Source organism: Dermacentor variabilis, unplaced genomic scaffold (genome assembly GCF_050947875.1).
Source record: "Dermacentor variabilis isolate Ectoservices unplaced genomic scaffold, ASM5094787v1 scaffold_12, whole genome shotgun sequence".
Classification (NCBI taxonomy): domain Eukaryota; kingdom Metazoa; phylum Arthropoda; class Arachnida; order Ixodida; family Ixodidae; genus Dermacentor; species Dermacentor variabilis.
The window spans coordinates 32,198,139-32,213,666 of NW_027460280.1; the positions used below are offsets into that span (position 1 = coordinate 32,198,139).

Here is a 15,528-nt window from a genome sequence, read left to right on the forward strand (position 1 = left end):
AGGTAAAGGTGACAATCATATTGCTTATTATGGGTTTAAGAGTTATTGCAGGGTTTGATGATGGACGCTGTTTCGCATTATCTTATTTTACACCTTATGTAACCCATATCGCAAGTATATGGTTCCGGGGATCCCCCAGCGTCGCAGCGAGCCGTCACTCGAGGAAATAACGAAGCGAAAGGGAAAATTAAACCCAAATGGCGTTTTCTCCGGCCTCAACTCGTTCCACGAGCATACAGACCAGCTGAATAGGAACCGAATCCCTTTTCTGGTCCCTGGATCAGTCTAAACAAAGAAGGTTGAACTAACGAAGCAACAGCCATGCGCGTGACCCTTGATAGATGGTGACAACTGAACGCATCTCGAGTTAATTGCGCAGGCACCGAATCTATGAAAAAACTGACTGGCGTTCACACCCCAAGAGGGGCCGATAACTGCAGCCATTCAAAAGGAGTGAAGAAGGCAGCAAAATGTTGACAGCTGAATAGCTGTCAAGTCTCAACATTGATTTGGCGGCGCTTTAGGAATGTGTGAGGAGTGCTGGCGTGGGCAGGAAAGAGGGGGAGGGGTATGCCGCCTGATTTCGCCCCCCCCCCCCCTGGGTACGTGCCCGGTTCCAGGACTTGATTTTGGAAATGGGGTTGTTTGCTTGAAGTCAGGGGTATAATCAGGACTCGATGGCAACGAAAGGTCAGTGGGGCGCCTCGCATTGGGCGCTCACGGGAAGACTACAAATGAAGCTGTGCAGGGTGATATGGGCTTGACAAGTTTTGAAGTGAGGGAAGCTCGCAGTAAAATTGATTATGAAGAAAGACTAAGGAATATAAAAGAAAGTAAATGGGCTGGGAGAGTGTTCAGGTATTTATTTGTACAGGGAAAACATTGATTCGCAGTGGAGGAAAGAACTAGGAAGCCTACTAGCAAGTATGCGGCCTCTGTAGGGTTAGCAACACAGCAACAAAAAAACGTCAACCGGAAAGTCAGAGAGGCTGAAACAATCTTATGGGTGGCGGCAATGGAAAAGAAACCTGCCGCGAGTAACTACTTGAGAGGAAAAAACGAAATCGGGAAAGAAACAATTTATGACAACTGAAAAGGAAGCTCATTACTTTTCGAAGTGAGATCAGGATGGCTTAGAACACGCACCTACAAAGCGAGAATAAGAAGGAAAAACAAGTATGTGCTTGTTGCGGCAAAGCTAAGGAAACGATGGAGCATGTTTTATTAGAATGTGAAGATATCCCAGCGGTCGATTTAGGCACCATTGACCTCCTTGAAGCCCTTGGGTTCAGCGAGAGCAGGGGGAAAGTAAACATGTCCGCAATAGAGACTGGTTAGAGACGACTGGAAGATTGGTGGAAGAAAGTCGACAAGCGACAAACAACGAGGCACGGAAAAAATAAAGTTCCCAATAGGGGTTCACGAAGTTTGATTATGTGAATTCATCGTGACTTTTTTTCCTTTCCTTTTTTTTGCTTTATTAACATTGGTAGGACATTAGGCAATATAATAAGAGCTTGGTGGCGCAGTCCGTCCGTCCGTCCGTCCGTCCATCTATCCATCCATCCATCCATCCATCCATCCATCCATCCATCCATCCGTCCATCCGTCCGTCCGTCCGTCCGTCCGTCCGTCCCATCCCATCAAATCCATGCCGCCGGCGCCGCCGCGGCAGCGTTTCTCAGTTTGTGCGTAAGGCACGTGCTGTGCTTGCTTCCCTATGCGACAAAAGGTGCTGGGCTGTGGAAGTCGCGTGCTGGGCTATGATAGTGTAAACATGGCAATCGTACATAGCCTGGAGCGAGCGCTTGGAGCGGGCGGCTCAACAGCGTGCTGGCCACGTATGCAGAAGTACCTCGTAAACACGCGCCGGCAAAATGGCTCCAAACCGTGCACTCAGCGTCGAGGACACCCAGGCCCGAAAAAAGCGTCGCGCGGAACAGGAGCGTCTTCGCTACGCAGCGAAACGTGGTGCAGACCGCGAATATATTTATACAGTGTATACATACGATTATAACAATTATTGAATTAGGTAAAGCCCCATAATTCAAGTAAAGTTTAACATTTCTGCCACGTCAATCAAAGCAAACAGCATACAAAGCGTCCCTTACATCGATTCCCACAGTGCGTGAGATCCATTTTTTTTCCCGCTACCTGTTTTGCATGGTTTTACTGTAAAGGTCGCCTCCCGCGTTGTAGGGGGCAGTCTCGAAGAGGAGGTTTTCTTTTGTGTGTTCGTTCATTCGCGCCTGACATGCAAGCACCAGCTCGCCCAGTAGCACGCCTGTTCCGCTCTGTCAATAATGGACTGCATTGAAGTGCTAATCGTGATTGTGCATCCGAACTATTATATCGCAACTACGGAGCGCGCAGGCAGTTGAGCCTGAGGGACGAAGGACCGGCGCCGGGCATGAACTCGTCGAGAGCGGATTCGCAAAGGCGAGAGGGAGATGAGAAAAAACAATGGGAAGAGCCTTAATTTGGAGAGCATTTGGAGAGCACGGTACTGCTGTAATAAAAGTGCAAACATGTGGCTTACGAGTGAAGTTTTGTTAGTGCTAGTTTCTTGAAGCGCGATTAACAACACGAATGTATTCAGGAAATGCACACAAAAACTGATCCGCCTTTGGCTTGATCGTCTTTTTGTAGATCATGTGTTTTGCGTTGACAGCACCTACCTGCTTAAAATGTGCTGTACATTTGCGTTACGTCGGTGCGAAGGAAAGAGCGCGTGTTTCAGAACGCGCAGCGACGCGCCGTTCTCGCATGGGTGCAGTGTTCAGACGTGGCACGTGGCAGGAGCCGGAGTGTTGACAGCGTTGCGAAAGAAGACGAGGCAGATGTTTGGCGTCACCATGCGTGGCTTGTATTGTTCGCCAGCTCCGGTCCGTCCCCGAGGCATGGCGCACCCGCCCGGGCCGGTCCGGCCCCTCGTCGCGCGCCGCCCACCTGAGAAACCCGGTCGCTCTTGGTAGGCGGCAGAAGCGCTGCCTCCGTGGTGAGATTTGCGCAACAACCTGCGAGTAGTAGCCGCTGGCGGGAATGGGCTCTTTCTCGGAGTGCGCCAGTCTTGCAGAGAAGGCTGCGCTAAGAGAGCTTGGGGTCCGATGACCCTCCCATTGTTTTGGTTGTCACCGACACGTGTATTACGCTGTCATCTGCGTAGAAGCCAAAATGGATTGTAGACTTTATTCTGACTGAAAAAAAAAATGGAGGGTGGGAAGCTTTCTGGAATATGACGCCTTCAGGTTGCATGCGCTGTGGTTTACACTGTGGAGGTATTATATATACTAGCAACATTGCGAGGTTAGGGGAATAGACGGTGTGAACACCGTGTATTCCTGATGAGGTTGCTCTGGTGTCACACTGTATCGAACTCGTTTTATTTGCCTGTGTTTCAAGCACCCTTACAGTAGGCGCTGGTACTCTATATTGGAGACCGATGACACTTATTCGTGGAAAGTGCGAAGCGCGAGGTCGCGGGATCGAATGCCGGCCGCGGCGGCCGCATTTCGGTGGAGGCTAAATGCAAAAACACCCGCTTTCTGTGCATGGGGGGCGCGTTAAAGATCCCCCGGGGGTCAAAATTAATTCCGATTCCCCCACTATACGGCGTGACTCATAACAGGTCGTGGTTTTGGCACGTAAAACCCCAGGATTTAATTTTTTTGAGAGTACGTTAAGGAACATCGAAGAACAAGTTATACTTTGTGCTTCCTGGCACCTTTCTTTTCCCACCTGGCAGCGGCGCTTCTATGCTCAGCAGGAAACCGATGCTTTCATTCCAGTACGCGACGGTAGCATTGCATTGAGGCGCAATGCTAAGATGTTCGCGTGCTCAGATTCACAACTGACCGAACGCAATCCGCAGACTCCGAGTACGAGATCTCTCATATTGCAGGGCCAGGATAATGTAACGATTCTATTCCAATGTCATTCCTTGTAGCGCTTCGTCAGTGGTCAGAGCGGCTCTATGCCAGCGTTATCAGCGGGATCAGCCGTTCACGAGCTGTGGTATAAAGGTGGCATAGAATCGAGCTGAAACAATTGCTATATTATACCGGCCCAGCTATAACATGGTCAAGATAGAGAAGTACGTGAATCTATTAGATCACCATGTCGCATGGAGCCTTAACACCGCAAGTCTCTGAATACGTAGTTTCTTTAAGACTCCGCGTATAATCGGGATCAAAAATTTGCATATCAGCGTCCGGTATTAATCTTGCTGGCGGCGTGAATCCCTACCTGAATAATGTAGCCACAAAGCCTCCCCCTTGTTCATAAGCGAACGTCGCGCCGACGTTCACCATGATGATGAAGTATTGTCTGGACTTGTTCCAGCTCAACTCTCCACAATCTTCGTGCTCAAGTGGGATCTGTGTCGCTCTTTTTCGTTTCGTGGACAAGGAAATGACTTCGTGCTGCATTAAATACGGATGGTCCTGGTTTAGAGTTCAACCACACTTGCTGGATCCATATGGTGAAGACGCACTTGCAGCATGCATTGGCGTGGCGTCATAACTACGCCGCAATCTAAATTGCGAGTGGGAGCGGGAATATATAGCTGCGTAACGTCGTCGCTTGCAGGGAGCGAATGCCCTGCGGGCAGTCAGCCTAACCTTCAGATGCCTTGCAGTACTTCAGGCCACACGCTCCGTCGTCCCGATTCTTATCGCACGTGGCTGTCGTCCGGCGGCATGTCGCGTTTCTGCTCACTGCCGGCGTTTTAATGCAGGCTGAATTAATGCGTGGACAGCGTAACGCGGTTCTGTCTTTTTTTTTCTCTTTATCTTGGAGCATATCCGTTATCGTCTGCGGCTGACCGACGGCCGGCACGCGCGCGCGAGGAGGATGGGTCGTCGCAACCACCCGTAGAGTTGGCCTAGCGTGTTTACATCGTTCGCGATAAAGACGTGTGTGTCGATAGCGCAATTGTAAGCTCGCGGCTGTATCAATGTGTGCCGGCTGTTGGGGGAGCGCGCCGATGTGCGCTCGCAGTGCTCACTCGGGCGCACTCTCCTCGTTGAGGCGGCCGACGTTCCATCTCACAGCGTGCTCTCTCGGTTCCACTCTTCCGCTTCCAGGTGAATATGGAAGGCCGTCGGAGTTCGCAGCTCTGGAAGGACGAGGGCAGTGTCCTGGAGGCCATTGACGAATTGATGGCACCCAGCTCTGACTTCAGCCTTTCCGACATTCAAGACAAGCAGGAAGCAAAGTCAACCAAGGAACACCAGTACGATGAAGAAGACTACAAAAGTGAGTTTCATTCCCATGCTCTTGGTTGGCATCGATTGTAGTATGAGCTGTCAAATGTCCTGTATAATCAGACGTGCTTTGGTCAGATTACGGAATCCAAGCAGCATTGTGGTTTGCCAACCTTTGGGAGGGAGACCGCCTGGGATCGCCGAGTACTGTCGACTTCCTTCTGCCGCGACGTAGCTGAGGTGTTCGCCTCGAGCGACGTTGTCTGCAGGACCCCCTCCCTTCACTTTTAACGCCTTCCTCAGAAATGTTTTTACTGTAGTTGTAGCAGTTGAGCTTTAAGTGTTGCTTACATTACATGGGTGTACATTTTTTGCGGCAGTGAGGCTATGAGTGTCCGCCTCGTTGTCGTACGCAGTTCCTTTGTCTTGTGCCACTATACTGTAAAATTGATTGTCAATCATTCAATCAATCTTTATTTGGCATTCATTCATTAACAAAAGTGAATGCTGGGGCAAGAACTAAAAGCTAATTGCTTGTAGCTTGGCGAGGTTCTTGCTCCTATTCATTACAACGAAGACAAATGCAAGGCATATCTATACCTGGTGTTTTTTTTTTTTTTAGTTGTACCAAATTTTCAAAAATTGCCTGCAGCAGATAGCACAATTGTAACCCTTTAGCTAAAGTATTCGTTGAGGTGGCCAGTTCTGCGAGAAATCAAAATTATTCGAAAATTAACATAATTACGGTAATTAACTTTTAATTAATTACCATACGACACTTGTTTCGATTTACGAACTGTAGCCAGCGAGTTCACAAGGCATATCCACTTGGTAGTGATGCTAATTGTTCAATTAAGCATTTTGATTTCTTGTACAAGTAATGGCCGCCTCACCGAGTAATTTATCTCAAGAAATGAAATTGGGCTATCTGCAACATGCAATTTTAAAATATTTGGTGCAACTAAAAAAAAAGAAGCACCTTATATATAACACGAAACAGTGTGAAAAACGAGAAGAAAGGGGGTTAACCGAGGGGCCCGATTTTCATTACTCCTAATCATGGCTTCTTTGTTGACTTCTTAAGATAATGACGAATGAAAATTGGGCCCCTTGGTTAACCCCCCCTTTCTTCTCATTTATTAACGAGGGTTTCGAATCCGGCAACATGGATGCCTTCAGGTAGCATGTGTGGGTTTATTGACCGGTTGCCTTCACCCAAAAAGATCACGTTCTCGTGACGCCTGCGGCAGAAAGGATGTTCCACATCTGCCGCCAAGGTTTGTGAGTGGTGGCGCTGGCTAACACTCCCAGGTTCTACTAGGAAACATGAATACCCCAAAAAGTGGATGGGGAAACGGCGCCGCGGTTGCTCAATTGGTAGAGCATCGCACGCATAATGCGAAGGTTGTGGGATCGTTCCCCACCTGCGGCCAGTTGTTTTTTCATCCACTTTCATTTCCATTAATTTATCGTTTCTTTATTTCATTTATTAAGCACAAGTAATTTCCCATATGTTGTCCGTGGTGTCAGTGTTTGTTGGCTTCTTAAGATTATGCAACAGTGTGTACATTTAAGCTGTGAGTAGTTCCAGCAAATCAATACAAAATGCATCTATGAATATTGGTAGGTAAACAATTGATATCTGCGGTTATTTTCGTATGGCAAACATTTCAAAGTTTAAAAAAACATTCTAATGAGCACATTCAATCTGGTTTTTGCAGAACAAATGAAATATCCGCGTGTATCCACATGGCGTGTCCACACAGTCCCATTTTTCAATTAGCATCGTCCGCCGTCCATTGCATGGGTACTTATGCAATGTAATAAGTTGTGTTGTAATTTAATAAGCCGCAGTTGTAGCTAAGTCATGTTGTTCGAAGTTTGTCGCAGTTCTAGGACACAGACATTCTAGTTCCAAGCACTAAACATTGTCGATTAAATATTGTTACGGAAGGCTGAGAGAAGAGAGAGGAAGAAGATCAGACACGCTGGCTGCTGCGTGTTGTTGGTGGTCAGCCATCTTAACTATTCTGACTCATCCTGTATATATATTGTTAATATAGTTTTTAAATACTCGCAACATCCCCGTAACAATATCACATTTGAACTGAATCAGTTTTTATTTCAGTAGTACTTCAGTAACACTGAGCGTCAGGAAGTATGCTTTACTCGCAGTTGACGACCTAATTGAGAAGGTGTGCTAATTAACTTCTTAATTAGTAATTTTGGGGCTGATATTTTAAAGGGCCCCTCACCAGGTCTGGCCATTTTGAGCTGACAAGCGCAGAGCATACAATGCGCGATGACGATCCTGTCTGCAAAGTATTACATCGCTGCTCGCCGCGGAAAGGTCTGAAATTTTAAAACGAACGCCGTTGTCCCTTTTCGCGACCGCCGCGCTCCAAGCCAGAGGGTGACATACACGTGCTGTAGTAGGATACAACTTTAAAAAAAAATATAGCAGTTGGCAACCAAGGCATACGGACTACGCGGGTTTGTTATTCTTCCAGCCAATGCTTCCAGCCAATCACAGAAGCAAACAAAATCGTCATCATGCGACCATTTCAAAATGGCGTCGTACTTGATACCTACGTAGCGTCTGGTGTTCTTGAAGAGCCTTTTCATCGACGGAAGCGATGAGGTATGCAACCGACATGGACAAAGTGAATGGAGTCTGAGCATTTCACTCTTCAAAAGTCCGTGGTGCAGTTCATGTCACTGCTGACCTCGTTTTACTCGTGAAACTTCACTGCCAACTGAAGTCAGACTTGACAATAAATCGCTGCAGCGAAGCAAGCGTTTTATTTCAGTTGAATAAAGAATTAGGCTTTCACCGTTCCACTATAACAGACGAGTGAAAACGTTCAAAATTACGCGCCTATAATTTTATTTTTGTAATTACCGCCTTATTTAGGTGACAGGGAAAGTTTCAAGTACGAAATATTTGCAGCCTCGCGGAGGAACATTGGCTGGCGGTTATGGGGGCGTTGGCCAACGTTACTAGATTATCTAGTAGCGATGGGCGTTGGCGGGGCTTCACTGCATACTACGTACGTACATGTGTTTGCTGTGACGTCGCTCATGGCGATACGTGACTTCGAGAATTATTCTAGGCAGCAGCTGTTATTTGTGTAATATGTTGCTTGAATAGACCAATTAAAGCTTTGAAAATAATAAAACACACATACAGAATGCCTGCATGTTTTGTTTTACTCCGCACCGCAACAAGAGAGGTGTGTACTTCCGTTTCGTATGTTTGTTCCCACGTCGTGCAGTCGCGCGCGCAGACACCGAAACTATTATCTACCGTGTTCCAGCGCAGGATCACGCTCTGTGAATCGCTTGTGTCTGCCTCAGTATTCGTGTTACACTGACTTGTACCGCTAGTCTGGTGTCCTCATGCACAGCGCGAAAAAACGTGCGCTGCGCGAAACGAGACAACACAAAGCTCGCGCGCGACGCCGTCAGCGGAAGTGCGCCGCGCCGCAGGAAAAGCGAGGAGGAAAAAAAATGAAGGCGGGGCCCGTGACGCATGCGTCGCCCGATCCTAGAGGTCCGGTATGGGAGAACGCAGGGAAGGAATTTCGCTTGCGGAGGCTAGGCGGGGCGAGTGGAGAGAGTGTCTCGCTTGACATTGGAGCTCTCCTCCTGAAATCATAGGTTCGCGGCACTCAAATATTTCCATCTCTGCTATTAATGAGCCGATTTGAAAAAAATTTGCGGCAGAACGCTCCCTTGAGGACACATAACAACTTCCAGCGTATAACCAAAATTTGCTATGGGGCCTGGTGAGGGGCGCTTTAAGCGCATATAAAGTCGGATCAATATGCAAAGCACGTCCACCTTGTTAGAATCGGGAGACGAGCACCATGTTTCGATGATTCGTTACCGTGAGACGAGCACCGCCATGATTCGTTACTATTGCATTCCACGAAGCTTTGCCCGTAATAAATTATACGCGGAGTGCCCTGTATTTTGCTGCACGCGTTGAGGCCAATATCTCAAAGCAGCATTATTTTGCACATGTCGTTAGGTCATTGCTTCACCACTGGTCGCCTTGATTCCGCAGTTGAGATATTTGCCCATGTGGCTCATTAAAAATTAACTAGTGAAATTTATCTCAATAGCTAATTAGTACGTGTCACTCAGGTTCCTGCAGTAGAAGTCACAACTCTAATGTGTTCCCTTAATATTCTTTTGTTTGTTCTTATGCGCTGTCTCTAGGAATGTTTCTCTTTAGTTGACACGGTATAGGATTCATAAGCATTTGGTGAAGCCTTACTTATCTGTCTCGGTCCCCTCTTCAAAATTTAGTGTAATAATGGGGACCTTTAATTAAACGACACTGAGAAGACTGCAGGCTAGTTGGCCGAGCGTTTCGTGCAATTAAGCGCATTTAAGTGAGGCGTCATTTGGGTTTGTTACGGCAAGAAGATGCAATGGCACTGTTGTCAGATTTAGTGTGCAGAGTTGAAAGCTTGGCCTTATGTAGGTGTATAAGCAAAATAGCTACCTGGTCGTGCCCGCTGATTGGCCTACTCCCATTAGCTCGTCAATGTAATTGGCTCAATTAGTAGCTCTATAGCTGTGAGTCTTCTTGAAAATACAACGTAAATAGGTACTTTCAATAGTATTCAAAACTGCGGATAATAAGACGGAGCTCGGAAACTAATCAGTTTACTTTCTTAAATTTTGTTTTATGTTTTTTTCTGTGTCACTGCTGTACCTACGCGCGCTTATCTAGCCATTGTTACGTTTCGCCTACAACGCGTGGTATAGCCGGCGCGGATGCAACAGACGCCGAGGCTTCGTTCAAAGCGGCGGACATTTTGGCCCGTTCGGCGCCGCCGCTACGCCTCCCCGCCAAGCGCGTCCAGGCATGTTCCAATGCCACGTGCCTTCGTGTGTGCGTGTGTGTGTGCATGTTGGTGCCCACGCTTGTCAAAGCGCGGCAGCCGGGGAGAGGAGCTCCCCAAATGTGAAGCGAGGAGGTCTGACCGGCGCCGGCCCGGCGGATGCGTCACCTTCTAGTCTCAACGTGCCCGAGCACCGCCATCACGTGGCCTCATCCCGAGGCGTTCCTACTTCCCCTCGACTCCGAGAGTATAAGAGCAGCTGCTCCCAGACGCCGAGAGAGGCTCCGATTTCTTCAGTTGAGTTACGTGCTCTCCCGTCTCTCCACTTCGGTCGACCTGACCGCCCGCTCTTATGCGATGATAGAATAAACAAGTTGTTCTGTTAGCAGTCGACTCATGCTTTGCTCGGACCTTCGGATGCTTCCAGTTGTGCCCCAGGCCGCCAGGCCAACGCTACCCTTGGGGCTTGCAACCCGATTGCAACAACGGGTGTCAGCGCTGAGATACCAACACCATACAATACATGGAAGCACACCATTAACTTAGAAGTATACATAACTTGTCAATAAGTTCTTGAGAAGGCGCGCACGTGACACTTCGAGCAAACTAGGGCTTAATAATACACCCAGGTCGGTGTTCGCGCCGCCCTGTGCTTTTAGGTGTGGTAATGCTTGGCGAAGAGCTGCTCGCGCGAAGTTTTTCGTAATTTTTGTAGCAGGCGATAAGCAAATGTGGACTTATTCCCGTTTTGTGTGCATTTGCGACACACCTGATTGGGGAAACTCGGTTACCGTAAACTTTGTGTGTGTGTGTGTGTGTGTGTGTGCGTGCTTGAGGGCCTATTAGTTGATCAAAAATAAATAAAGCGTACGGTCTGCATGATTTGCTGAACAGGCCGGCCTAATATTGGTTGTTCGTTCATGCTCCACGAGTGGTATCGCATCAAGTTCAAGTGTCACCGGTCTCATGTACAAGCAGTTACGAAGCAATCGGAAAACTTCTAACTCTTCCTTTTCACCCCCCTCCCTCCGAGTAAAGCAGCATTTTACTGCTACCATTACTACATATTTCTCAGCTGTATCCACGCTCTTGATGATGGCCACGGAAACGTAGCAGAAGCGCTATCGCTCAGATGTCCTGCGAACATGCCGAGTTAATCTCATTCAAGCACTAATTGCATTATACTCCACAGTGATTTGGGCCACCTGGTGTTAAATCTAAGTACACAGGCTTTTCTTTCGCCCCCATCGATGGGAATGTGGCGCCTGAACCCTCGATCTCGAGTTGTGCAGTGCAACACCACATGGGTTACCGCGGCAGGCGCGGAGGTAGTCGCGAATTCTCAACTTTGCAACATGTGAGCTAAAGTTGGTGATTAGGCAGATCATGCATTCCAGGTAATCACTTGTCGCTTCGCGTGCGTCTTGTGGAATATCATGCCACCTAAATACTCGTAGTGCTTAAACACATACGCATGTATGTCTGAAGACCTGTAGTGGTGACTCAATGGCTATGGTGTCCTTCATGCTGAGCACGAGGTCGCGGGTTCAGTCCCTGACCATGGCGGCCTTATTCCGTTGGAGGCGGAATGCAACAAAATGCATGTACTGTGCTCAACGATTAAAACACGATACTCTGAGCGCATGGCTGCTGACGCTTTTTTGTGCCATTAAGTGGTCGCTGGGAACACCGACCTGATGTATTGGGGCATATGGTATGATGACAGCAAAGAGCTTTTTTTATGCATTTGGAGACTGAATTTGGTCTACCAGCTATCACCCAGTTCTCCCCGGTGGCGCAATATGTTCTGGCTGCCACGCGGTCTGAATATCGCGTTTCAATCGCCGAGCACTGTACCTTGCTTAGGGTGCAAATTAAAGAACTTTACATTAAGAACTACCATTTGACTAGTAATGCGATACAGAGCACTTTACACATGCCGTATCTTCACCATACAAAGTGCGGTCGTGGCAATAAAGTCCTCCTTGCCGGCGTTTAGAGCGCAGTTCTTAGGCGCCGGTTCCTGCGTTGGGTGTCGGTGTGCCTCATCCTCCCTCGGCATAACTGAGCGAACGCGGAGCGCTCCGAGAAATGAAAGAAGGATATATCGTGAAGAGAGTGCAAGGAGGAAAGCGGAGGAGGAGGCTACAGGGAAAGCATGAGGCGGAAAGCGTAGGAGGAGAGTATGGCGAAAGGGTGAGGAGAAAAGCAGACTACTGCGATACCGAAGAGAGTGCGAGGAGGAAAGCGGAGGAAGCCACCTTGAAGCACCACCAGGGCCACTCCGCTATCTGGTACACGTTCGAAAAGCGGACGTTCGCATAGATTCGCCTGGGCCGCGATTTCAGCGTGGCCTAGGAGAGTTGTGTGAGGCGAAACCGAACGGAGGCTTTTCGAACGCATACAAGATAGCGGCACAGATGGCGCTCACGTCTGCGCATCCGCTGCAGTGGCGGCGCTGGCCGCCTAGGGGGAAAAAAAGAAATTCAACGATTACGATACTCCTTAATGCGAAATTTGAGTGCAGCGTTATACTTGTTTTCATTTCGCGATACATTGGCTGGCTCAGACACTCTGTCTTGTGTGGCACGTTGCAAACGGAGCGAAATGTGGCGTGCCGTGATTGCCTCGCTAATTGAGAGATCGCTAAAAGCGGCGCGTGGGTGACGCGTGGGCATGATTCACAGCAGCCGCCGCAAACTGACTTCCGCTCATGCAGCACTTTGTTTCCGTACAGACTACGCGCTACTCTGGTGCCATCTTATAGCCGTCGTCTCCGCAAAGTCCGTCTTGCACAACACTACGCTTTTCTTTGCATGCTTTGGCCATACGCTCCTCCTCCGCTTGCCGACTTGTGGTTCCACTGTACCAGCTGTACCCTCCTCCTCTGCTTTGCTCTTCGCACTCTCTTTGCTATCGCTGTTGTTTGCTTTCATCCTTCGCTGTGTTCATTCACTCGGTTACGAGGGGCAATGCTGACGCTTGCTGCAGAAATGGGTGCCTAAGAGCTACGCTGTAAAACGAACCAGAAAGCTCGCCTTCATGCAGAGCGTTTGCCGCAAGCGTTTCCCGGTAAATATTACGGTTGCATAAGATGCAGTTGCCAGAAAGCGGCAACTGTGTGGCCGGTCTATATATAGCACCGCGCATCACAGCTATGCCAGTCAGTGCGGCAATCGGTGCGATGCTTCATCGCGAAATGAAAACGCATATAGAGCTGCACTCAAATTTTGCATTAGGGAATATCATAATCGTCGGTGAAATTTGTTTTGCCCCTGAAACGGTTCGGACAAATTTTGTAGACGCATAGGGTACAGCTTAAGTAGAACATTCGCACCACAATTTAAGTGAAGCGTTACATATTAACGGAGCTACAAGCGATTACAAGTTACCCTCCTCCCTAGCCATGCTTTTCCTCCTCAACTCGTTCACCAAGCCATCGAGGCTAAGCTCTGCCTTCACTGGTTCTGCGTGACGATGCGACGTCACATTGTCTACTTCCAGTTGTTTTGGAGCCCGCCCATGCGAAACCTCTCTGTTAGCTGCTTGGCCGTCGAGCCCAAGCGAGAGCTATCGAAGCAGCGTGCGTTGCGAGCATTCTGCCGCAGCGCCGAACGTGTTAACCGAACGCCGCACGTGTTCCGTTAACCACACACTAGCGGAACGTTTTGACAGAACGGCGGAAGCATAAACTCAAGCTGATGAAGGAACTTTAGCGTAGACGTACGTGAGCTGCCTGATCAGTCTCCACGATACAGCCACCCGTTGGCGTAGAGCTTAACCAGCCAAAGAAAGAGCTAATGTTGCTATAACCAAGTGTAAAACATTTTAAACATTTACAAAAACAATGTGTTAACGGTTACACTCCTGTGAAAAATTTACATCAGCAGCAAAGAATAAATTTTGTTACTGCTACTCTGTCTGGTTGAGCTCTATGCCACCAGGTGGCTGCACCATGCAGACCATTCACATTTGCGCTTCTGTTCATCCCATGAAACGACACACAAGAGGACACGGCCAGGCCCTGTGCCCTTTGCGCTTGCGTTTACCCTAATACCGGACTCGCGAAACGCTATTGCGTTCGTAATCTTCCGGTTTAAAGTGACGGCTGCAATCGCGCAAATCCTGGCGCCGTTCGGATAGCGGCAGTCCGATGCGCTGCAGCCAGTCCGCTCGTCTACTGGCTTGCAGAGGGACACGATGTCGCAGCTTGACATATTGCCAGTCGCTATGTTTGCAGTCCACAATGCGACAAAGTCGAATCATAGCGCTCGCGAAAAGACAGACTGACACTGACGGCGGAGCTCTTGTAAAAAACGGAGCACATTGTAACACACGCAGACAACACTTGCGGTGTGCCAGAAGTGCTTAAGTGTACTGAAATATTGTTCTTGTGCATTCCCTTTATGTTACTTTCTTTTTATAAAAACAAATTAACTAACATTCCAACTATTACAAACATCATTTGTTTACCATAAAGTTGGACGCCTGGTCAGCCAATCGGATAGCTCGCCCCACAGACATCATATGGGTGATTTGCGTCATATGGGCAGAGGCGGCTTAAAATTCCGCCGCGCAGTGTGCTGCGATCGGCAGCGATATGCATTTTTAAAACTTTATAATAAATTACAAGCTTTACACAGAGCACTTAGATGCATCAATTAATGATCAGAAGGACCTACTCTAACGACTCGGTACATTTGTATAAAATTGTCAAAATCGTTTCAGGGTCCCTTTAAAGAAGGAATCAAATATATTCGTGTTCTATGCTTTCCGTAATACAGTAGCCAATGTTGGTCACAGTGCAGTAACTGCACGAATGAGTGGTTGCACATGCGCGTTTATGTTATCATGCGATATTTCCATTTCACCGCGAATGCTGGCATCTGTGTGTTGCTTTTTTCTTTACTTAGAACGGATATTTATGAGGTTGCCTGTAAAATACAACGCAGTTAGCTTATGGCGATTATATGAAGGAGCGGACAACAATGACATGACAAATTGAAATGACCATGTAGCTACATACAAAGATGCACCAGTAAACTTTTTAAATTAATCACTTGTTGAAATTGTGACACAGACGGATATGTAGTGAAGTCCCATTTGTGCATAGCAGAAATCTGAAATCTAAAAAAAATCTGAAAATGTTAACAGATACGCCACGGACCGCGATTTGGAGACGCAGATGTCAACATTGGTGGCAGTCATGAGATTTCCGCTAAAAAGGCACAACTGCTTAATTTCACAGTTTTAACATATAGCAGCATAAAGTGAACAATTCAAAGGTAATTAATGATTATTCTGTAATTATAGCTACCTGGGCATCGCATTCTGCCGTGAATGTCCGGAACTTCAGATAACTGATCTGAACAGGCCAAATTGCGCTTTCAAAGCTATTAAAAAACATTCACCAGCAAAAGCTAATGAACTAAATGAATAAATAAAACACAGTGTATAACAAACGCGCC

The 15,528-nt window shown here is 47.8% G+C and overlaps 1 protein-coding gene across 10 annotated transcripts in view; it reads left to right on the forward strand.

Annotated features, from left to right (window-relative positions):
• Positions 1 to 15,528, forward strand: part of Ae2 (anion exchange protein Ae2) — a 335,868-nt gene that overhangs the window by 249,988 nt on the left and 70,352 nt on the right. For all 10 annotated transcript variants that reach the window (XM_075676765.1, XM_075676766.1, XM_075676770.1 and 7 more), the window contains one exon: positions 5,085 to 5,256. In XM_075676765.1, the coding sequence (XP_075532880.1) occupies positions 5,091 to 5,256 (166 nt within the window). In that variant the 5' untranslated portion in view covers positions 5,085 to 5,090. The remainder of the gene's footprint in view (positions 1 to 5,084; positions 5,257 to 15,528) is intronic.